The sequence below is a fragment of the Haliotis cracherodii genome, unplaced genomic scaffold, assembly GCF_022045235.1.
Source record: "Haliotis cracherodii isolate W230 unplaced genomic scaffold, xgHalCrac1.p SCAF_1, whole genome shotgun sequence".
NCBI classification, from domain to species: Eukaryota; Metazoa; Mollusca; class Gastropoda; order Lepetellida; family Haliotidae; genus Haliotis; species Haliotis cracherodii.
The window spans coordinates 13,703,344-13,729,825 of record NW_027266264.1 but is presented as its reverse complement, the minus strand read 5'-3'; the positions used below and the strand labels follow the sequence as shown (position 1 = coordinate 13,729,825).

Genomic DNA, 26,482 nt, shown 5'->3' with positions numbered 1-26,482 from the left:
ACTCATTTGTAGGATGGCAGTTTCTATTGATGTTTTAGTGAACTGTACACCCAAGTATCACAGGGTTTATAAGGACGAACCAATCTGGAGATGTTTGGAGTGAGTGAGTTGGGTTTAACGCCGCTTTTAACAGTATTCCAGTTATATCGCGGCGTGTCAGCTTAATGTGGGAGAAAAGCTCGAAGTGATGCAGGTTTCAGACGTTTACCACTTCTGTGAAACCCACGAGCACGGGTATGGTGCTGACAAACCTAGAAACATAATCGGGGCGAACCGGGATTCGAACCCACAATCATAGGTTTCAGGCGTGCCCAAGGGACGCAACTCTGCACAGCGAATCGCGGCGCCTTAGACGACTGGGCCACCCGTGCCCCCGGAGATGTTTGGAAAGAGCGCTATATCTTGCAGTGCTGGCATTTGCAGACAAAGCTACGACCGTATCAGTCAGAAAACATATTCAATGGGCAATGAATCCTTACCTACATTAGAGGTAAGTATAATTCATCAAAACAATTGTTTACAAAATGATTTCGATATGAAATAATGACATGGATGTATATCCCGCTTCAGTCAGATGTGACCCCGGCTGCTACAGCCTTGTCTCGTCTGTTGAATCAACGTTCGTTTCACAACTATTGTGAACTTATAAAATAAACATAGTGGCACATAAGAGTCTAAAGCAATTTCTTAAGTTTGACGGTCTGGATTGACACTTGTCGACATCATAACATTGACTCCATAGTCAATGGCCGGCTGTGGTGGATTAAGGATATATAAAATGCCGGGCAAAAGAAGGCATACATTTGAAAATTAGATTTGAACAATAAATCACAACAATGATACCCGTATCAAATACACCACCATCGAATAACCATTTCTTGCTTGTTTCAATTTTAGCCACCGTCAATTCTTTAATCCGCCAATTTATTATGTATATTCTACTAATTGCTGCCCTCGGTTATTAGTTAATGACAATTTATCACTGACACAATCACTGTAGCTACAACCTTGTGTCTTCAGCTGGGCTCTCTGTTGTAGTACTGTTCGTTGTACAGCTATCGGGAACACTATTGTCACATGGTGATACCTGAAATTCAGTGTTATTCTTTATGACTTCATCGTAAGATGGCGGAAGGTCAAACATAGCTGCATTGTAGAATTCCCCTGTGTTCTCTGGCTGGATTGAAACTTGTTGCTGACTGTACGCTACAGTATAGTTAGGGGTTGGGACAGAAAGTTGCCCGACTGATCTCAACACATGTGCAGGTCTTCTTCTCACATTTCTTTGAGCCCTTTGTGATAACTTTCGCTTCTTATATGACCTTCCACAAAGGATAACTATAGCTAGCAGGAACCCGCCTCCAGCCAAGCCTCCCCAAAGTGCAGCAGCATTGAAATTGCCAGTTTCCTCATCTGAAGCAAATTAAGTATTATCCGAGTATTGAAGTTTTGGGTATTGTGGTCCGAAACAACACTTTAAGAATGGAGATGAAATCAAGATACCCACACCACACCCAAACAACACTTCAAGAATGGAGATGAAATCAAGATACCCACACCACACCCAAACAACACTTCAAGAATGGAGAAGAAATCAAGATACCCACACCACACCCAACCAACGCTTTAAGAATGGAGATGAAATCAAGATACCCACACCACACCCAACCAACGCTTTAAGAATGGAGATGAAATCAAGATACTCACACCACACCCAAACAACACTTTAAGAATGGAGATGAAATCAAGATACCCACACCACACCCAAACAACACTTCAAGAATGGAGATGAAATCAAGATACCCACACCACACGCAACCAACGCTTTAAGAATGGAGATGAAATCAAGATACCCACACCACACCCAACCAACGCTTTAAGAATGGAGATGAAATCAAGATACCCACACCACACCCAACCAACGCTTTAAGAATGGAGATGAAATCAAGATACCCACACCACACGAAACCAACGCTTTAAGAATGGAGATGAAATCAAGATACTCACACCACACCCAACCAACGCTTTAAGAATGGAGATGAAATCAAGATACCCACACCACACCCAACCAACGCTTTAAGAATGGAGATGAAATCAAGATACCCACACCACACCCAACCAACGCTTTAAGAATGGAGATGAAATCAAGATACCCACACCACACCCAACAACGCTTTAAGAATGGAGATGAAATCAAGATACTCACACCACACCCAACCAACGCTTTAAGAATGGAGATGAAATCAAGATACCCACACCACACCCAACCAACGCTTTAAGAATGGAGATGAAATCAAGATACTCACACCACACCCAACCAACGCTTTAAGAATGGAGATGAAATCAAGATACTCACACCACACCCAACCAACGCTTTAAGAATGGAGATGAAATCAAGATACCCACACCACACCCAACCAACGCTTTAAGAATGGAGATGAAATCAAGATACCCACACCACACCCAACCAACGCTTTAAGAATGGAGATGAAATCAAGATACTCACACCACACCCAACCAACGCTTTAAGAATGGAGATGAAATCAAGATACCCACACCACACCCAACCAACGCTTTAAGAATGGAGATGAAATCAAGATACCCACACCACACCCAACCAACGCTTTAAGAATGGAGATGAAATCAAGATACCCACACCACACCCAACCAACACTTAAAGAATGGAGATGAAATCAAGATACTCACACCACACCCAACCAACGCTTTAAGAATGGAGATGAAATCAAGATACCCACACCACACCCAACCAACGCTTTAAGAATGGAGATGAAATCAAGATACCCACACCACACCCAACCAACGCTTTAAGAATGGAGATGAAATCAAGATACCCACACCACACCCAACCAACGCTTTAAGAATGGAGATGAAATCAAGATACCCACACCACACCCAACCAACGCTTTAAGAATGGAGATGAAATCAAGATACCCACACCACACCCAACCAACACTTACAGAATGGAGTTGAAAACAAGATACCCACACCACACACAAACAACACTTACAGAATGGAGTTGAAATCAAGATACCCACACCACATCCCCAAAACGCGTAAAGAATGGAGTTGAAATCAAGATACTCACACCACACCCAAACAACACTTGAAGAATGGAGTTGAAATCAAGATACCCATACTACACCCAACCAACACTTAAAGAATGGATTTGAAAACAAGATACCCACACCACTCCCAAACAACATTTTAAGAAAGTAGTTGAAATCAAGATACCCATATCACACCCAACCAACACTTAAAGAATGGAGTTGAAATCAAGATACCCACACCACACCCAACCAACACTTACAGAATGGAGTTTCGCATTAGACTGTTCGTGGATGAGCGATATACAGAAAGGTTGTCATCTATGTGTGCAACCAGGTGAACTCATTGTTTGACCGCCTAATATGGTTAACATTCATGAATAACATTCATGTTGAATGCTGAATGGTATCACTGGGATATTATGTACCACTTATCCTGCAACAACTTCACATGAAGAACAACTTTGTATCATGGTTACAATGTAACATTCAGAACTAATGTGTATCATGGTAACAATGTAACAGTTACAACTACTCTGTACCATGGTAACAATGCAACATTTAGAACTACACTGTATCTTGATAACAATGTAACATTTGGAACTACTCTGTAACATTTCCAATTGTTTGGCAATACATGTAGCTTACAATTACGAAGCCAAATTCTTCTTACCATCTTTGTTCTTTAGATTCGAGTAGTATGATATTTGAAAACCACTGTTGGTGTAAGATTCGTCAGTATGAAAGAGAACTGTCATGGACCCGGAAGAACTTTTCTTTGTCGGGGTAAACGTTCCACACCAGCGTCCTAGAGATTGTGCAAATGTGTTCCTTCCTGTATCGTACATATCAAAATATTAACAGTGACCAATCCGAACATTTCCTGAACTGTATATGGTAAAACAAATGGTACCAACTGATTCAGATATCACAATATGCGTAGTCTGAGAATGGAAGTTACTTGAGCTATAGTTCAAATCACTCAAGAAAGTATTCATATAATCATTCCTTTCGAACACGCGAGTATTAAAATGAGTTAACTGGTAATTTATATTTTACATGTCAAGAAGAGCCCAAACAAAACGACCGCCTCCTTGGTCAAGTTGTAGAGCGTCCGCCCGGAGAGCGGAAGGTCCGGGGTTCGATATACCCCGGCCGCGTCATACCAAAAAAGACGTTGAAAGATGGTACTTGTTGTTACCCTGTCTGGCGCTCGGCATTAAGGGGCTAAAACAAGGCCTGGTCGGTTCGGAGTCAGTATACTGTGTCTGAGTGGGGTATTCATGTTAAATTGCGGCATGGTATCTCAGTGAGCTAGCACTATAAATCGGCATCAGTCCGGACTAGTACAAGCAGCCACACAAACACACACACGTACAGCACATGCACGTCGCTATATAAGTGCAATAATCTTGGACGCGACGTTAAACCCCATTTCACCTCACCTCACCCAAACAAAACTGTAGATGTCAATACACTGCTGGCGCCAGAAAATATTTCAAGACAGTCTGGGAAATACATTTGTAGTCCATTCTCGTCACCTAAACGATCGTGACATTTATAATTGTAGCATGCTGTCATCTGTCTGATGTATCGCATGTGCGTCGTGCATTTAGGTATTTTCTTAAAACAAGAAAGGTGTTTCCCATTCCACAGTTTTAACCTTTAACATGACGTTACAGAATAAATACTAAATGCATTTTAGCATGTCGACAGTCCACTGGCAATTTTTCCGTGACTGAGTTGGGTTTTATTCCTTTTGGCTATTATTATACCTGCAATATAATGCGTACTAGAACTGGAAGTCACACATTGCAGCATTTTGGGAATCGAACCAGGGTCTTTGGCATGGCGACCGCACTATCCCCCTGCTGGCAATGAAGACTCGCGACTTACTGACACGTGACGTGGACATTGCGTATCATAGACACGTGATAAAGGAAAGAGCGATAGAAATACAAGGAATGTCGATTCGAAGAAGCGGTAAACACTTTGCATTTGAAAAGTCAAGATAATATGATGAATATACATCAGTCTTTTGTTCTTTTACGTTGAGTCAGATCTATGATTCACTATATGTTTCAGTGTGAAAGACTGAATTTTCCGAAGTTGGGAAAATTGATATTTTCATTGCAGTGAACATAACACTCGCTATTTCCTTGCAGTGAACATGACAATTTGACGGAACTTTTGTCATACTAGAGTTTCCTTGTAACTTGTCTCCCTTTGTCGTAAGTTACTAGCCCGTACACATACGTTCTTTTTACGTTAGGTCCATATTGACAAGGCAAAAGAATGTCGGACGGTCGTTTATGGAGTAACAATCACTTTTTGCCGACAATCACTTTTTGCCGTTTGTTATCCTCTCGAAAATGTTTACTTATAAACTTTAAATTTCTCATTTAACTTGCCAATCGAAACTCTTCGTTTCGCAAAATGCTATTTTTTGTTACTTGACGTATTCTTTCGCTTCAAGTTTTCAAGAATATTTTTGGTTAAAGTTGATTTTGTAAACACGAAACTACTTTTTAAGTCGCAAATACTAGGGGTGGCGAACCGTTCCTTAGTGTCAGGTAGGGAGAATTTACGTTTCAAGGATTCACATTTGTAATGAAATAATGTATATTTCTGATAGACAACTACAAAAAGTTTATGATAAATAGGATACTCGTAAACCCCCCCCCCCCCCCCCCTCCCTCCCCCCGGGAGTGAAACATGATATTTCATTCGACGCATGACATGTCCTCTACATTACATTTCCCGAAAACTATTACGGGGTGAGTAAGCCTGGTGCCTGGTGTTTATATTCTAGTCTTTTAACGGCAGGGAACACCATGAACGGAATTCACACGTTGAAACCATGTGGGGATTGAAACCAGGTCCTCCCCCGAGCCTCTTACCGAAATGACATATTCTCAGAGTTGGTTTTACCAAGTACAATTCACAGTGTAAATAAATAAAAAAAAACACTTATCACAACACAAATAACCTTTTTAAGAAAAAGAGGCAACTTTTGCGATACCAATTGCAAGTAAACTATTAAGCAACCTTTACGGTCGGAGTGACGTACGTACCATCAAACGCCTCAAGGTAGTCTTTCAAGCAGCCAGCCGAATATTCAATATCAGAATTCACAACTTCCAAAGTAATGAAATAGTTAGAGTAATATGTTGAAATGACCCATATGCAGTCGGCATTGCTGAAAAAGGGGAATAGTGTTGACATATAAACTTATTTGTGGGAATCATTACTGTTCCTCCCGTATATTAAACGAAATTGTTTTATGCAATGCAATTTGTACCAAAATGCTTCTGAATTTCGAAACGTCATGTTTAACTTTACTGGTATGTTCAACATGTTAAGAGATAATTGATAAATACAATGCATTCATTATGCATTTTATGAATGAATGCACAACTTACTTTGGATAATGAAAGGGATGCCGAGGCGATGTGAAATCGTTACTGGAAGACTCAGCATTCAGTGTTGACTTCCCACAAACTGGAACAAAAGAAGATTCAAAGATCCAGACGTACACACGTACATCGTGTATCGTCATCTTGTTACTAACTTGTCATCACTCAATAAGGATTATATGATTATCAGATTATAGGATGAAACGTAATAATTAATCTCCTGCACTAAAAAAACAAGCCTCTGCGTACAGTAAAACATTTGAACTATGGGAGGAACCACTAGAGCTAATTTTCCTTCACTCTATATTGTGTTTGTATGTGAATATAACAAGGGCGCCTACTAGTACAGCTTCATGGCTGTACAACGTACGTAATTCAATAAGGTGAGGTGAGGTGAAATTGGGTTTAACGTCGCTTCCAAGATTATTGCACATATATAGCGACTTGCATGCACTTGTGTGTGTGTGTGGCTGCTTGTACTAGTCCGGACTGATGCCGATTTATAGTGCTAGCACATTGATATACCATGCCGCAGTTTAACATGGATACCCCACTCAGACACAGTATACTGACTCCGAGCCGACCAGTCCTTGTTTTAGCCCCTAAATGCCGAGCGCGAGACAGGGTAACAACAAGTACCTTCTTTTAACGTCTTTTGGTATGACGCGGCCTGGGATCGAAGTCCGGACCTTCCGCTCTCCGGGCGGACGCTGTACCACTAGACCGCGGAGGCGGTCAATTCAATAAGTAAATCAGGATGGTGACATTCAACATGACATGTGTGATCAATATGATAATGTACAGATGGATACAAACATAAACAAACATTAAAATCAAGACATGTGATATATAAGTTGCGTATACTAAGCATAAATAACTGATTGTACGAATTTATTGATACTGTGGGTAACTTGATGTCATATTAATACGTATTTGGGAAAATCAATTAAGAAAGAGCATGAACCTTCATAGAGTGAGGGCCAAACTGTATGAACGTCGAAGGATGCAGGACTAGATCTATACCCCGTACAATTTGTTTAGTACGTGTGACTTCATGTTTACACTGGCAGCCATACAACAACCAGCTGTATCGCGGAATAAAATAGTTCTTCAAAGAGAGAGGTGACATGAACGTATTTATACACAACTTGCTCTTCAGAAACATCTGACACAACACATGTATTCAAATAATATCCCCATTGGATGAGAAACGTCTTTTAAGAACTATCTCAATGAGTCAGTCACAATGTCAGCGCGTCAAAGTACATTTACGTCAAAATGGCCGACACGAAAAACGTGAAGGGAGAGATGTTTCGGAAGTTGTTAATGAACTTTTTTTAATCATCATGAATCAATTGGCCGATCATTGAGGGGTGATTAAAAATGTGTCAAACAGACACTAAAGTAAATTCACAGATTGCTGTAGACTGTCACTGTCAGTCTAGACACGGATCGAGTCGTTACTATGATAGTTTGGATGTGCAATTTTTCGGTTTTTTTCATTAGGATAGGTCGTAGCGAGGATAATCGTGAACGATCGTGAAGTCAAACTCTCTGACGTTTCTCAATGTCTACTACAACGCCGAGTTCGAGATTAAATGTCTAAATGATCAGAAAGAACGCTTCTGTATGTATTCGTGCTAGGGAATTCCCAGGGGTTTCACCAGGATTGTGGAAGTAGTCCTTCAGTGCTTACGTCATTTCAAAAACACGGTCTCGTGGAGAACGTATGAACGTCAAATTGTGTCGTTCATACACTTATGAACGTCAATTCCGCGGTCAGGTGACCGACCTCTCGCCCAATTGAAAAGCCGTATATCGTGTTAACTTCAAACTAAATAATAATATTGATTTCTTTCAAACAGATGTACAGCCTTTGGAGGATGGAAAATACACACAACATTTGGTCGAAAAAGAAAAATATTATCAGGTAGATTCATATTCCTCTTGGGTCGACACTGTTACTTTTTAATATGAGAAATGACGGCACATAGTGCCGAGACACTCACCTTTGTAATAACCACCAGTGGCAGCCAACTTGAATCCCGTACCGGAGGACCCGAAACTCCCAGAGTAGAATCGTATTCTCATTTTGCTCCCTGAACTTACGTAGTTTTGGTATTCAGCTTCACAAAACGAACCTACTTCCCCCGAATCTAAATACAAATTGAAAACAATAGTAACATACTATTTTTTCACGGATACTCAGAGAAATATAATAATATAACCATTTGACAACTACGACACGGAATTCAGAAATACTAGAATGAGTACGTGAGTGAGTATGAGTATTTTACGCCGCTTTTAGCAATATTCCAGCAACATTACGGCGGGGGACACCAGAAATGGCTTCACCAGAAATACTAGAAGAGGTTACGAGACCAAACCCTTACTAAAAGCATTGTGTTAAAAGTGTATATAGATCTTATAATAACATATACTACGAATAAGGAAAGCATGGAAATTATTATACAAAACTACAATGAAGTGTATTTAAAGTTTGATATAGAATCGCTATAGTCGATATATAACTCACATCAGAAACATATATGATTTCTAAGGTTAATATACAGGCTTATTGTTGATTACGACTACTTCATACAGTTCTTACCGTCATAAAGAGCAATGTAATCCCGAGTACAGTATGATTGCAAATTGCTTTCCATGACCATCAATTTGATGTTGGAGCCATAATCTGTTGTTAAGTCCCACACACAATTTAGATTCCTGAAATTTAAAACAAAAATGGCCTTGGATTAACTAAACAATCTACAATTCTACAGTAAAACAATTGCACCTACTAGAGTCTGTGAATTGAGTTCAACGCCGCTTTTGAACATAATTTCAGTTATATCACGGCGTGTCAGCTTGATGTGGCATCAGAGCTTGATGTGATCTCAGACATTTACTACTTTGGTGAAACCCACGAGAATGGTCCTGACAAACCTGGAGACATAATCAAGGCGATACTGGGATTCGAACCTTCGATCATAAGCTTTTGGCGCGCCTAAGTGACCGCGAATTACGACTGCTAATTTAAACAAGCCGTGCGCCAGACCGTGGTAACGGTTCATGTACTTGAGCTTTTTTAATGCTACGAATGTCTAGTTGCAATGTTTTATCAGTACATTGTACAGAGATGTTTATGTTCGTATCTGTCATCTCCTACACTCAGTTTAGCTGTGGTACACTAGATGTGCAATTCGCGCGAATACATTGCGTCTCAGTAATGGTGTCTCCGCATGGTGGAACTTAAAAGTCGACAGACCAAATACGAAGATGAATAGATGACTACAGGATGAATATATGGATAACAACTTCAGTTAATCTTTATAACGACGTTTCACAGCTACTTCTTGCCCCTTCATCAAGTACCATCATGATCATGATCATGATCATGATCATCATCATCATCATCATCATCATCATTATGTTAACAGGTGTGGTGGCCAGTAAGGGTAGTGTAACGAGTTAAGATAATTACTATATTAGATGTGTGTATAGAATAACTGGGCTTAAATTATTTGTAACAGTTAGGCTGTTCTTAATGTATAGAGGGAGCTACTAAATAAAGAAGAAAAGAGTTAAGCTTCAAGTTATATATTTTAAAAAGTAAAAAGGCAAGGTAAGGGTATTGGTGGTGGCAGTGAGCGTGTGTGGCTGGGGAGCATCTTCCTGAGGCATGGGATAGAAGTCCAGTTTCAGCCCTTGCGGAACTAGGCTGAAAGTCTACAGTTACATTTTGGCTGGACTTACGAGTCTATGCATGACCCATAAAAATCGCGTAACGAACTAGACATCCGTTTCGTAAACAACATGGATTTCAACCTGCAGATTTCATCGACTACAGGATTTGCAAAGCGTGTGTGTCTCCAACTTGCCGTCGACAGAGACAAGAGCTATCTTGACTATCGACCAGGTCGTCTTGACTGGGCGCCGTCATTTTTTCTTTGAAGCAAGTGTAAGGGATATGAAAGGTGGAATCTGAAGTCCATAGGAGGGACATCGAAGGGACATAACTCGCAATAGCCACTGGCGCCGCAACGACAGCTACGAAATTCAAGCCTAGTTCGGCAAGTGTTGCAACTGGACTTGGATTGTCAGTTAACGCCCTTGTCAGGGGAAGATGTACATGGGGTGATTGACATTGACATTGACATTGATGATTGAACTGGTTAAGAGAGTTTACTGATTTAGTAGCTGTCTGGATATATACGACGTCGTAGAAGACACTCTATTCAAGAATTTATATCCCGATTCTAAATGTTAAACTTGTTGATGTTTAGTATTGGCTGGTAGCAGAATTTGTTTGGGACAGACTAAAACTATGGGCTTAAAAGAAGTGACATATTATTTTTTATTTTCATTTGTGTGTGAGTGATATAGTTGTGTATGATAATTTTGATAGAAAGAACCTGATTAAGATCCCCAGGGAAGTTGCAGTGATAGCATTTACCCTTTAGATGTCTGTTTTGTTTAAAAAGAGAATAATTTACTCGTGTATGGCCTCTGATAATTCTGGGAAATTGCATTATCTAAAATGGTCAAAATGTTAAAGTTGTGACACTTAGTGAATTGCGATTTTACCCAGTTGGAGTTTTGAGTAAGGGTTAAAACATTTGAATGGTGATGCTTTTTTCAATTTTCGTTTTTTTTATGACCTGCGAAGTGAAAAAGTCGGGGGATGTGTTGGTTCTGGCTAGTTTGGCTGCAAGTTTTGTGTGGCTAGGTATCCACAGTACAGTAAACTACGTTTATAACGAACACGCTTATAACGAACTGACCGATTTAACGAACTTATTTATTCAGTCCCGGGCATCATTTGCTGTATAAATTCTGTATAAATGCTAATAACGAATTACGGTTAATACGAACTACGGTTATTGCCAACTAAAATGAGTGGTACCTTTGAGTTCGTTATAACCGTAGTTTACTGGATATCAACGTATTTATTGAGGGATGTTAATACTGATGGATGGCATTATTGATTAAATCGGGTAGTGTTTTGAATATTTGTTTTGAATATGTTTTATGGAGCTTAAAGTGCCTGGAATTATAAGAAAGTTGGTTTGATGTAAATCTTTTGCTGTGCTGTAAGTGAGTGTAGTTTTTGTATTATGGTAGTTTGTAGTGATTGATATGGGTTGGTCAACATGGATACCTATGCCTGTGCTTTTGTTTATGTTTTGGGATGCATCAGTGTATATGTGGTTATGTGTTGGCTAGTTTGATTGGATGTTTTTAGATACTAGTGTTGTTATGTTGGGTTGGGCTTGTAGTATGTTGCGTAATGAAGTGTCTATTTCAGATGGTGGTTTATCATATATGTCTTTACACAAGATAATTTTGATCCTGAGGATCAACACGGCGCAAAGAACTTTTGTAGCATACCTACCTGTAATGTCATAAAGCGCACTGTCAAAAAGCACACAGAAGCTAAAACAAGTATTTAATTATTAAATATGTTTTCACGGAACATGAGGTATTAAGTTGACACAATCACAGGGGGATACACGATACTGTTGACATCTCTAAATAGTGGTAAACCATTGGTCTACAGTGGAAAAGTTATTAATATGTATTCATAACTAATCTCTGATAATAATAGCTACGGTTTTGTAATATCAGTTATAATGAAGTAAATCTGCACATTGAGACATGCAGGTATTGCTAGAACAGGGCGTGGCTCCCTGTTATGACTGTTGCCGAATAACATAAACATGTTTTGTGTAATAATTTACAGGTAGTAATGTCTTAACACATATTTTTTATAATTATTTATGTATTTCGTGTGTACGCATATCATTATACATATGTGAGACAAAGATAAAGTTTCGTTTAAAAGTTCGGCTCCATCTTTCAAACGATTACTTTGAATTCTCAATTGCCGATGCCCCATTAATTTTCACTTACAAATGGCATGGCGCCTGGCTCTGTGCAATGAATTAACCAAGAATGAATGTCGGGTGTTCATATTAGGTGTTGGTCGAATCTCTAAGGCATTGCGCTTCTTTTTGGAAAGTAATTTCTTCGTTATGTTAGTGAAATTTGGGTGTAAAATCTGTCATAAAGGAGTTTTTGAATATCAAGACACTGTTTCATAGTGTTAATTGACAGGGTATTATGTGATTTATCTGTTACGTTCTGTCAGTTATGAGAGAGTGTATGGAATTTATAATGTTCTTCAATGTTTTTTTTTTCTAGTTTTTGAATAAGGCCATTGTGCCCAACCATGTCAAAAGCCTTGCTGAAAGCTATGAATATGGCCAGAGTGCATTGTTTTTGTGATTGCGCTGTTCTGATGTCTTAATCTAGATGTAGAATATAGTTTAAAGATTGTCTATTGGGTGTGAAGCCGCTCTGGTCAGCGGTGATTAGATGTTTTTGAGAAATTTCAAACTTGAGCTTCCTATTTATTGTAGATTCCATCATTTTACAAATGTGGGAAGTGAGAGAGGTAGGGGCGGTTGGAGTGATCAAAAAGTGGACAGCAATTGCATTTGCTTTATCTTTATTTGTGGAAAGGATCTTCGTGTTTGGATAAATAGTCTGTTTGGAGTTTTGTTTGCTTATATCTAAGGTATTACAAAGGGTTTGCCAGTGTTTTATTGTTGCCATAATAATCTGTATTGTATTCTTTCTGAATTGTTTCTGTCGCTATATTTTCATTTCTAAATTGTTTCTGTCGCAACATGGCTGAAATAATGCCGATGCGACGTTAGAGTTTAACTCACTCACTGTATTGTGTCTGAATGTACACTACCTTCATGTGCTTACTCAGTATTCACCTGATGAAGGAGCAAGAGGTAGCTCTCAAACGTTGTTACAAAGAATAAAAGAAGTTGTTATCCAGAAAAAGTGTCATGTATTCATGTTCTTCCAACTTCTAAATGCCTATCAAGGACTTCAAATGCGAAGATCGTCTTAGGTATCACAAGTCTGCAACTGCAATTGACGTCTCAGTGCGCTTACAATTCGTTAGCCGTATATGACGGTAGATATGTTGTTCCTGATATCAGTTAACTTGTGAACCAGTACAGAACGAGTATTTAATCGTGGCATTCACTCTGTACATCAGTGACGTAGGTCGTTCGTTGATCTAAACCAGTAAGCACAACATGGTGCATAATCAGAATGTATGTCGAACCAAGGATCCTGGAAGGACTAAGGGATACAACTCTACACATTGGAGCAAGCCTCCTCTACATGCATCCTCTAATACTCAATATAAAATAGCTACGTGATAAATAGCAAAGAACAAAGAAGAACGAAGCATGGTATATTTCACGATTGAAACATTCTTCTATCCTGACGTCATTTCTCTAGTTTCGAAAACGAACGTGCAACTTGATGACGTCATATATTGGACGACGATAATTTTAAGAGGGAGGTGTTTAGAAAGTTGCACCCCAAAGACGCAGCTGAGCTAGGCAGATAAACGCAGTGGCCGAACGATCACATCCAAAAGTGGCAGAGATATGACAATCGGTATTAGGAGAAAAAGGTACAGATGACCGACGTGAGGATTGTGAGAATATGCGGGAAATATCAAACTTAACCCACCTGTTCGTAAAATGGACTTGTCCGACATTTCCGATGTCGGGTTGTATTCAGGAGGACACCATTATTTGGGTAAATATTTTTAAAGCTTGTACATTTTAACACATTCCTTGAAAAGGCTGTAAATGATGTTGATATCTCATATAAGAGGGGGAGGGGAAATGGGGTTTAACGTCGCGTCCAAGATTATTGCACTTATATAGCGACGTGCATGTACGTGTGTGTGTTTGTGTGGCTGCTTGTACTAGTCCGGACTGATGCCGATTTATAGTGCTAGCTCACTGAGATACCATGCCGCAGTTTAACATGAATACCCCACTCAGACACAGTATACTGACTCCGAGCCGACCAGTCCTTGTTTTAGCCCCTTAATGCCGAGCGCCAGACAGGGTAACAACAAGTACCATCTTTTAACGTCTTTTGGTCTGACGCGGTCGGGGATCGAACCCCGGACCTTCCGCTCTCCGGGCGGACGCTCTACCAAAAGACCACGGAGGCAGTCCTCATATAAGAAATAAACGACTCGTGGTCGTTGTTTGTCGTACAATAAAACAACAGGGAGAATACACCATGAGGGGCGCAACCCGAGTTTTATTGTACGATAAACAACGACCACGAGTCTTTTATTTCTTAAATTCATTCACTCCAAACATAAGAGAAACTACCTTGGATAACGAACAGGATACATTGGCGAATAGATCATCGTTTGCGATCGCGTTACGGTGACGTTGGAAGCACACACATAGGGTACTGTAAGTAGAATGGACGTGGCTATGAAAGTTGCATACAGCTCCCGACAATTATCTACGTGAATATGGTGTACAGATGCATGTTTATACTGAGTTATTATTTACTGTGAAACATTAACAGTTATTACAGAACAACTAATTCTTCGCGTGTCAATTTTGAAACTATACACTGGTGAACTGAATTAATACCTGCTTTGACAAATACCTTAAACGACGTTCCATTAAAGAACGAATATCAACCTGTTCTTAATTACACAGGTATCTATTATTTTGTTATCAAAACGTATATCAGTAAAGACCTCTACTTCACAGATTTTAACTACTTTCGAAACGCTTTAGGTGCAGCTCACATATCGTCATTAAAACAAGTAGAGAAGTGTAAACGAAAACAGAATTTGCAATTTTTGTAGTTCGGGAAGTATAGAATACTAATATAACGTGTTTACATCATACTTGGCGTAAAAGTACAACGTGCGAGAGTGGATATTCAAAATGGATATTCTTTTTTCCTTATACTGATACATTAAACTTTAAGTTATTAATGACAATTGACCACAACGTACATACAATATGTCATATGTTTTACGAACACAAGCAATTTACAAAATCCCAGAAAAGCAGACTTTGAATTGGTCGTACAATGTAAGGGTCGATTTGATGCATGTCATCGTATCTCAACAGCGTATTTCGATGCTCATGATGTCAATCACTGGATTGTCTGGGTTGTGGATTATTTACAGACCGCCATCATATAGCTGAAATATTGCTGAGTGTGGCATTAAACAACAAACAAACAAACCAGAAACACACTTAGACGTTTGAAACATATGCACCAATAACATTTCCCTCGGCGATATATATCATAACATAACATGTTAAACAACAAACAAACACAAATGACAAAACTGTTTGTAATCATTTCACATCTTCAGATGGCAATCCAAGGGTGACTTTCTACAAGCATGTTTATATTTGTTGACTGTAATATGAAATAAGATACTCACTTTCTGTCATTGAATACTTCAGCCGGAAACCACTTTCAGCGAGACTTGGATCAGTTGTGAACCGAAGTAACATGGCATTTCCTGTACTTTGAAACGTCGGGGTTCTGTCACCACACCAGGTTTCAAGAAGAGAACTTTGAACTGTAGCACCTGAAACAACAAATGGTAAATTCATTAACACATCACAAAGTAGGAGACGTATTATAGACTCTGCCTTTAGATTGTGTCGCTTTTACGTACACGCTTTGTTCTAATCATAAGGGGGCACAGGTGGCCCAGTCGCCGCGATTCGCTGTGCAGAGTTGCGTCCCTTGGGCACGCCATTGGCCATGACAGCATCCCATGCTTGCCGTGAAAAGCGAAGATGCTTGTTGTAAGAGGCGACAAACGGGATCGGGTGGTCAGGCTCGCTGACTTGGTTGATGCATGTCATCGTATCCCAATTGCGTGGATCGATGCAAATGATGTCAATCACTGTATTGTCTGGTCCAGACCCGATTATTTACATACATCCGCCACATAGCTTGAATATTGCTGAGTGCGGCAACACCAACATTAATTATGAAACTTTTCGCCGGTTTCATATATCCGCGTGATATTAAAGTTGAAAGATGCATTATGAAGTGGCGAAAATGTTGGCTAAAAGGATAGCCCCTGCCACAACGGCAGCACCTGCGCGCCAGTCACACAATTTACATAGAAAAGATAACCAGAAGTGTTTGTTGCCTGAAGCAGCACGGGAGTAACCCTGCCATGCGAGAGCCGACTGTAAGCAATCATGACCTAACTAGCGGTGACAGGGAACTATGTTCATTCAGTACCGCAGTTCAGTGAGCTAGTGAGGATTTCAGTCACAACACGCGCTTCGGGTCAACGTAGGTAGAAAGCTTGAAGTCACATAGGTCTTAGATGTTTACTCGGTTGATAGCACTACTTGGTGCGGACCAAGGTCGTAATAGGAATGCCGCTGGGATTCGAACCGACAATCAACGGATCCTAGCACTACTTAGGGCTGCAGAGCAAATGTCACAGAGCAATTGTAGCAGAGCAAAGGTCTTCAACTTCGGATATATTCGGTACTTTTAGGTGTATTAAAGCGCGCCATGCTGCAAACCTTTCAGTTCATGTATTTGCATTAGCCCGTGTCTGATTAAAAACCTCGTAGCACATTCGTGAATGAGTGAGTGAATGTTGCTTTATGCCGCATAAGCAATACTTCAGTTATTCACGGCGATGCAAAATTGACATGTTAATCATCAGGCAAGTGTTTCACAATTAAAAAAAATCATTTTACGTGTACATGTCGCTTACCGTCGTATGCCTCGACTTTGTCAAAAGGACATCCGGTAGAGTATTCCACCTCTGAAGCCACGACTTGCACATGTATCATCTTCCCACGGGGCGCTGTGATGTACCAGACACATACCAGATTCCTGGAAACCCAATCAATTTCAACATAATAAATACACACCATAGAATATACATGAACACACACACACGCGCGCACACACACACACGCACGCACGCACGCACGCACGCACACACACACACACACGTTTAAAGAAGGACGCCTATTTATTTTAAATAATGTTTATCAATTACTGACATTATTGAGGGAAAGATTACTCGTCCCTGCATATTCTGCACGTGAAAGATAACAATTCATCTATTTACATTACATGTACATCCGTGTAAGAATGCATTGATATTGCATGTAGAATAACACATTAAAATATTATCGAATACTAATAAATCAGAGACAATATATATATATTGATAGATATATACGTACGGCGAATATGGGTAAGGATAACCTGGCGATGAAATGTACTGCTCTGTTGCTGTCGCTGTCAGATATGTGTCATTGCAGTGTCTCGTAAAAACAGGATAGCTTGTGGCTGAAGTACAAGAGTCAGTGAGTGAGTGAGTATGGTTTTACGCCGTTTTTAGCAATATTCCAGCGATATCACGGCGGGGGTCACCAGAAATGGGCTTCACACATTGTACCCATGTCGGGAATCGAACCCGGGTCTTCGGCGTGACGAGCGAACGCTTTAACCACTAGGCTACCCGACCGCCCTGAAGTACAAGAGATACAGTGATACAAGGGTTTAGAGCTGCAGAGTTGGAACCGTGTTACATACATACAGAACTTGCATTTGCTGCTATTCGCTCTTCATACTCTCAGACATACATGAGTACATTGTACATCAAATGCTAGTACATAGAGTCATGTACAGTGACTGTCATATACTATTATATACTGTAAACAGCTTTATTTCTGCGCCGTTAAAATATTGCGAATACCACGCCAAAGACAATACTGCGACGAGATATTTTTGCGAGTTGCCGTGTTGCGATGACCCCTCGCGTACCAAACAATAGACAGCTTTTCTCCGAAGCTAGTTTTTCTGAGTTGGCCGGAAAGTTGACCGGAAAGTTGACCGGAAGAGATTGCGACCAATTATCAAATACGATAATTGACTCAACTCAGTGTCATGTCATGTGTGGACAAAATTGCAAAGGACACTGACGCAATCAAGCGAGGTTGGAAGAAGGCAGGATTACTGTGAGGTAACAGTGACACTAACTGGTCTGTTTACACTGTCATTTGTGATGTATTGTGTGACCATTCTGCATTCATTTGTGTTTTTAACTTATTGATTAACTTGTAGTTCTGGTTGATGATTTCAACATTTGATGACGTGTTGCAATGTCATGTAGTCATGTATTTGGTATGTTGCAGTAGTCATGTATTTGGTATGTTGGTTGGTTTGTTTGTTTGTTGTTTAACGCCGCACTCAGCAATATTCCTGCTATATGACAGCGGTCTGTAAATAATCGAGTCTTGACCAGACAATCCAGTGATCGATATCATGAGCATCGATCCACGCAATTGGGATCGACGACATGCATCAACCAAGTCAACGAGCCTGACCACTCGATCCCGTTTGTCGCCTCTTACGACAAGCATAGTTGCCTCTGACAAGCATAGTCGCCTATTTGGTATGTAGTCAAATGGGGTGGTGGAACTGACTTGCCGTTCAAACGTAGAGGTGAACCAGTGAGGTTTATTTGTTTGTGAGTGACCTTGGTTCGAATAGTATTTCCGTTGTATTGTTTGTTTGTTGTTTAACGCCGCACTCTGCGATATTCCAGGTATATGACGGAGGTCCGTTAATAATCGAATCTGGGCAAAACAATCCAAAGATTGACATCATGAGCACCGATCCACGCCATGGGGAAACGATGACATGCATCAACCAAGTCAGCTAGCCTTACCACCCGATCCCTTTAGTCGCTTCTTACGACAAGCATAGTCGCCTTTTAGAGTAAGCATGGGTTGCTGAAGACCTATTCTCCCCGGATATTCACGGGTATGGTGATACCGGGATGGATAGGGGTTTACTACTTTCATGAAACTAGTGGGGAATACCCCAAAACAGAAGTCATCACAGTATTTTGCTGAATCCAGATCAAACCGGGATCTTTGGCGTAAGCGCATGACTTAGTGACAACACGTAAAGATGAACCCTTTATCAAAAAGCACAACTACCACATATCAACATATGTACTTTGACGAAACGGGTGGCCCAGTCGTCTAAGGCGCCGCGACTCGCTGTGCAAAGTTGCGTCCCTTAGGCGCGCCAGAAACCTATGATTGTTGGTTCGAATCCCGGTTCGCCCCGATTATGTTTCTAGATTTGTCAGCACCATACCCGTGCTCGAGGGTTTCACCGAAGTGGTAAACGTCTAAGACCTGCATCGCTTCGGGTTTTCCTCCCACATTAAGCTGACACGCCGTGATATAACTGGAATACTGTTAAAAGCGGCGTTAATTCCAACTCACTCACTCACTCACTTTGACGAAACAACACAAAGCTGAAGTGTATACAAAGCTTGGAGATACTCACTTGGTGCTGCCACCTGTTGGTATGAGATGCGGAAGGCAGGTCCGAGTTCGTCAGGGCCAGAATGGAACGTAATCACCATCGAGAAGCTGACCGGCGCATGAACCGTAATGTTGGTTGGATGTGCATAATTGCATAATACAATTTCATGAGCTGAAAAAGCTGAAAGAATACAAGACAAAGTTGAAATATAACCATGCGCATTCTTGTGTTTGTTTATTTGTTGTTTAACGCCGCACTCAGCATTATTCCAGCCATATGACGTCGGTATGTGAACAATCGAGTCTGGAACAGACAATCGGTGATTGACATCATGAGCAGCGATCCACGCAATTGGGATACGATTACATGCATCAACCAACTCAGCGAGCCTGACCAACCGGATCCCGTTTGGCGACTCTTACGACAAGCATGGGTTGCTGAAGACCTTTTCTACCCCGGATTTTCATTGTCGTATTCTTGTTTGTCCATGTGTAACTATATTGGTTTAACTTATAATTCCCTTGCTCATTTACTTACTGTCACGTAATTTCAAAACGCCAGTGGAAGAACAATTCTCGAGATCGTTTTCAAGTTGAACAGTTACTTGAATCCTCATATTGCGATCTTCAGAAACAATTTCCCACTTGCAGGTGACGTTACTGCAGAGAAAACAATATACAGTTAAGTGAGTGAGTGAGTATGGTTTTACGCCGCTTTTAGCAATATTCCAGCAATATCACGGCGGGGGACACCAGAAATGGGCTTCACACTTTGTACCCATGTCGGGAATCGAACCCGGGTCTTAGGCGTGACGAGCGAACGCTTTAACCACTAGGCTACCCGACCGCCCCTATACAGTTAAGCCGTGTTATCTCGAATGTTTCGGGGGCATGTGGTTAAAGCGTTTGCTCGTCACGCCGAAGACCAGGGTTCGATTCCTCACATGAAAAAGGCTTAATTCAGAGGCATAAAATGAAGATTTGGGACATGAAATTAAATCCGAACATTATCAAGACACACAGCCGTGCACGGGTAACTATGGCGCCCTGATTATAATCTTCTTATAACATGATAACAAATAGAGGCTAGTGAATAAATAAGTTTGAAGTGAGGTTTTCATGTTTTACAATTCATATAAGCAGCTGTTTATGGTATTACCTCATATTTGTGAGTGGTCATAATGGCCAAATTTGTGTGACCAATACAACAGTGCATCACCATACAAAATGCCATAGGCGATCAGCGAAAAATACAAATTCATGTTCCTGTAAGGTACTGATCTTATAATCGAGTCTGAAGAGGCTAAATACTATGTCATGTCCACCGACTTTTTTATATCTTTTTCTTTTATTCCCATTACCTTTCATAAGAATCCGGATAACCAGGAGAATACAAATACGACAAGGTGTCGGAAGCCATTAATGACACGTTGCAGGACGTTGCTGAAATAGATAAAATTTATGTGAAATTAGTTGACAAACATTCTTCAATTATTAATTATGCTGCGTCAACTACAAAATATTAAACGTCAGAGAATGCCCGGTTTTTTAAACAGAAGTTAAAATAGCGGCGTAAAGTTTGCGAAGAAAGTCAGCATGTTGTGTCCTACCGGCAACACCTGTGCGCCAGTCACACATTTTGAATCAAAAGTAACTTGTTACCTGATGTCGCACGACAGTACCCCTGCCATGCGAGAGCAGCCTGTAAACAAACCACACACTAAAGTGATCTATGGACCAAACATTCCAGTGAAACGATGGAATATTTACTGATTATGTTGAAACTAAAAACGATATGACTGAATTACGTCTGCTGTGTACAAGTGCAGAAATTCTGCTGCAAACTTTACCTTTGTATCTGACACAACTGCAAAAAATGCTATAATGAGATGATGATGATGATGATGATGATTATGATGATGATGATGATGATGATGATGAAACTCGGTGACTCCAGTCCACCAGCGAAATCTTCGACCTTCATCTTCGAAACAGATTCTATTGGGCATAAGAGTCCAAATAACGTGAAAATGATATGAACTGATCACTGAATATTAGACAGAGTGATGACACCAAGTGTCCGCGAAAAGGGTAAGCACATCCTGACCTACTGGTAGCATCCGCTATTCACATAATGAAATATTTGGATCGAGATATTACAACTACCCCCATGGGGTTGTAAAACGAACATATTTCTTAAGCGTTTCTCCTTACTTATAACCAGCAGAATCTCTGTCCTTGTACACAGCAGACATAATTCAAAATAAACATACCGTTTTTCAGATTCAGATTCAGATACAGTTTATTCAGAATTCCAGGCCTTCTGACCCATAGTGCATTACATATATCTAGCATTTATTAGTGCATCTTAATATCACCTATGATAGAAAGAACTTTGTACAATTTGTTTCACAACTTAAGCATTTTTTGTGAATTTAAAGATGTACATACATGTAAGTTTGCTGCAGCAAATATAGAATTCGAATTATCGGTATATTCTTTCAAGTACAAATAACGTTCTGCTGCATAACATGGGCAATAAAATAATACATGACTTTCACCTTCAGTAACTTTTGCATTACGTCCTTACGCTCCTCACCTAAAATCCCCTGACTTTTATCTCTTCCCTAAACTAAAACCACATCGACGTAGCTCTACGATCACATTTCAGGACAACGTCTTGTGTTGAGGTGACCACCAGATGTATGTAATCGACACCTGTGTCAATGAAAAGCTTGATGTGCACTGTAACGCCGTGATAGGGTCTCAAAACAGATTTGTTACGTCATTATATTGTTTAAGCCATCCTTTATGTGTTTTGAAGTTGGAGAACCTGATCACGTTCTAATTGTTCCGGGTTAGAATATGTCCTCAGCAACCCATGCTTGTCGAAAGAGGCGATCAGGCTATGTGACTTGTTTGATTGTATATCGTATCCCAGTTGCTTTGGTCAATGCTCAAGATGTCAATCACTGGATTGTCCAGACTTGATTATTTACAGGCCGCCGTCATATAGTTGGGTTGTGGCTGTGACAACAAACAAACAAACTTGCAAGTGTTTAAGACAACAAGGAAACATCTTCGTGTACGTACCTGGCACAGCTCTATACGTCAGTCGAAACCCGTCGCCCACGAGTTCATTGTCAGTTTCAAAACGCAGGCTAATCGTATTCCTGGGGCTCTGAACTTGAAACGTGTGCGTCATGTTCGAACAAATGTTTTTAATCAATTGCTCATCTGAAAATTGAACTAAGACCTTTAAGTGGCAGGTAGAAGTTAAGCATGTAAGTTTTGACAAGCCTTTAAAATATACTTGTGGTCAATCATTATTTTTAACTGTCACTTCTAAAAAATGTGAGGTATTTATGTTGAATGTGTACTATTCTCTTGTTAAACACAGGTCGATGGCCATAAAAAAAACGTAGAATAAAATGCTTTGATTCGATGACAAGATAGTATGGGAGGTCGACATTTCGATTACAGTAGTAGCGACTTGTATTGTAGATTCTAACATCGTTATCAAGCATCTGATAAACATATTATGAATGAAAGCATAAAAATACAGGTTACATTGACAATGAGGTATCATTTATCGGTAAAATAACAAATGTAGCTGCAAGACGTAAGATCTTACTTTCGTAGTAGCATTGTGGATAGGTAAATATGTGTTAAATGATTTGTCATACTTACTATACGTATCATTTTGGAGAAATATTTTCAAAATGTCGCTGGACTGTTGTAGCCGCACAGATCTGACATCTATTAAAATGGTGTCGGTCATGTTCAGGGATTGTATTATCCACTCACATGTTTCAAGGCTAGAACAAATAACTGTTTTAAAGTATTTCGATAATATCGTTTGTACATAATCAACATTAAACAACATCCATTAACAGTTTGTTTTAAGTCTCTCATAAAATCAAACATCGTCATTCTGGAAACTTTCTCTTTCCACCACTTCCACCAAATTTAAGAGAACGTGAAAACCTTTGAAATTGTTATTAATTTGATCAGAAATATTCATTTGTTCAAAAACTAGCATTTCTGTCTTTTTCTCCGAATCAACATCAGCATGTTTTGCTTAACACAAACATAATAAATTGTGTAAAAAAACTATTCTTTGGGTTTTCCCGAAGTGTTTTTCACTAATTTTGTAAATATAATTTTATCCAATCATAGTTTTTAACTTTACTTTAACAATATGCCCTTTGCACTTACTTTATCCTTACTTATGCCCTTGTTTTCATGTAAGGTCAAACCGTGTGGGCAATAGAAAGAAGAAAATTAAAACATGTTTGTGATTGTTTGGTCCGGCGGCTGTAGGTTATAATTACAAGAACCCTTTTATACTCACTTGAAATAGCTTCGGGGAAACCCTGGTGAAATGAGCTCGTTGGTTGTAGAATTGGCCACAAGATTACCTCCGCAGTATTTATTAACTGAATGCATAAATGATTACATACATGTGAGTGAGTGCAATTTACTAATGAAATTATAGTTCAATTAATAAACTGACATATGAATTTACACATTATCATAGTGAGTGAGTGAGTTGGGTTCAACGCCGCTTTTAATAGTATTCCAGTAATATCACGGCGTGTCAGCTTAATGTGAGAGGAAAGCCCGAAGTGATGCATTTCTCAGACGTTTACCACTTCGGGGAAACCCACGAGCACGGGTATAGTGCTGACAAACCTAGAAACATAATCGGGGCGAACCGGAATTCGAACCCACAATCATAGGTTTCTGGCGTGCCCAAGGGACGCAACTCTGCACAGCGAATCGCGGCGCCTTAGACGACTGGGCCACCCGTGCCCCTACACATTATCATATATATTAGTAGATATTATTATATATTATTATATAATATACACGTACAAGCTCCTTTTAATATGTGTTTGACATACAAACTTACCTTTTTCTGATGAGAAATCAAAGGCGTAAATTTCATGGTTTCCAATATACTCAAAGTGCGTATCAATAAACATTGTATCCCCCGAACTGATTAGATGTTTATCGCTAAGTGATTGACACACAGCAGCCAGTCTTGGACTCGTTGTCCCTGGACCTGGAAAACAAAAGTAATCCTGTAATATGTGATGAATTTCGTATTACCTGAAATGTGTAACATTTGTCAATGTGCGACAGTCGTGTACAAGTACAAAAGACTATGTATATGCATCGTTGTGTCCCTTAGATAAAACACATAAATCCTAGTAACACAAACACACACACACACACACACACACACACACACACACACACACACACACACACACACACACACACACACACACACACACACACACACACACACACTGCATCTTCCCGAGGCAAGGGAGTTAACTGACTATAAAAGTCCAGTTTCCACCCTTGCCGTACTAGGCTGGAATTCCTGGGCTCGACCCTAGCGCCACCAGTGATTATTACGAGTTATGTTCCTTCTAAGCCTCTCCTATGGACCAATCAGGTTCCACCGCTCGTATCACTTGCACTTGTTTCAATCAAAATGGTGGCGCCCAGTCAAAACGATTTGACTGATAATCAAGATCTATATTGTGATAAAACGGGTCTTACAAATCAAAGTGCATCAAATCACGTGAGCAGCTTGATTAAAAACATGAAAAGACTTGGAAAATATATGTTGACAACGAGCTAGCAGTGCACATGCTTTGCAAATCCTGCAATCGACAGAAATCTGCACCACATTTTACAAACCGGATTTCGATTTCGGTGCGCGATTTTGATTGGACAATGCATAGACTCGTTAGCCCAGCCAAAATGTAACTCCATAATACCAGCCTAGTTCGGCAAGGGTGGAAACTGGACTTTTATAGCCAGTTAACTCACTTGCCTCGGGAAGATGTCCCCTTTGTGTCTTCTTCAGTTTTTGTCGGATATATTGTTGATTAGAAATAAGCTGGCTAGTCGGAGTGTCATTATGTTTTTGATTGTTCCACGTTTTCGCATTAAGTGGTCAACGTTTAGAACTACGTCACATTTCTTCCCACGTCGATATCTGTCTGACACGCCGTGCAATAATGAAATACAGTTCAATGCGGCGTTAGTGAGTTTGGTTTTACGCCGCCTTCAGCAATATTCCAGCAATGTCACGGCAGGGGACACCTGACATTGGAGTCACACATTGTACCCATGTGGGGAATCGAACCCCGGGCGAGCGAACACTGTAACCTCTAGGCTACCCCACTGCCCCCCAAAAGCGGCGTTCACCCATGTGAGTAGATCCATGTCTAATCCGTGTGCCCAATACGACCGACATCTATTGCGTGATCAAAGATTGTTCTGTACTGGTTCACAAGTTAACTGATACCAGGAGGAAATCATACTCACCGTCATATACGGTTAACGAATTGTAAGCGCAGTGAGAAGGAAATTGCATTCCCAGTCTTCTTATAGCTAAGACGATGTTCATGTCTGGTCTGTCGGCTTTTAAGTTCCACCAAGCGTAAAAATCAATACTGAAACGTAATGTATCGGCACGATTACGCAAAATGTGAATTCACATCAAATCATCCTCTATATCTCCGGGGCTCGCATTTCCGTTAACATCGCTATCTCAGCTTAACCGCCCTCGGGTTTCAAAGGTCAATTTAAAGAAATAGAACGTTACTCAGTCCAATGGACCAATCAGAACGCGAGTTACGAACAAGCCTCAATTTTGTGTTGGCGATATCAACAACATGGCGGCCATTCCAATTTGGAAGTTTGGGAAACATTCAACATTAGAAAACAGCCTGACAGCGAAAGAGAGCCTTCAAAAACCTTTTTGATTGAA

At 40.2% G+C, this 26,482-nt stretch overlaps 1 protein-coding gene and 1 long non-coding RNA gene across 2 annotated transcripts; both read right to left on the bottom strand.

Annotated features, from left to right (window-relative positions):
* Positions 1-21,126, bottom strand: LOC139460016 (CUB domain-containing protein 2-like). The gene is made up of 13 exons (XM_071241689.1): positions 21,048-21,126; positions 20,225-20,346; positions 19,709-19,867; positions 17,587-17,692; positions 17,106-17,227; positions 15,795-15,944; positions 14,707-14,791; positions 9,093-9,208; positions 8,491-8,637; positions 6,488-6,566; positions 6,140-6,264; positions 3,739-3,900; positions 1-1,413 (listed from the first exon to the last, which is right to left on the bottom strand). Exons 1-13 carry the CDS (start codon positions 21,104-21,106, stop codon positions 1,001-1,003), a joined length of 1,845 nt encoding a protein of 614 aa, XP_071097790.1. The 5' UTR covers positions 21,107-21,126; the 3' UTR covers positions 1-1,000.
* A 2,291-nt stretch (positions 21,127-23,417) lies between these two features.
* LOC139460005 (uncharacterized) lies at positions 23,418-26,155 on the bottom strand. Its single transcript, XR_011652757.1, has 4 exons — positions 26,038-26,155; positions 24,602-24,754; positions 24,041-24,125; positions 23,418-23,504 (listed from the first exon to the last, which is right to left on the bottom strand). It is a non-coding gene; the product is annotated as an uncharacterized lncRNA (long non-coding RNA).
* Between the last annotated feature and the right edge of the window lie 327 nt (positions 26,156-26,482).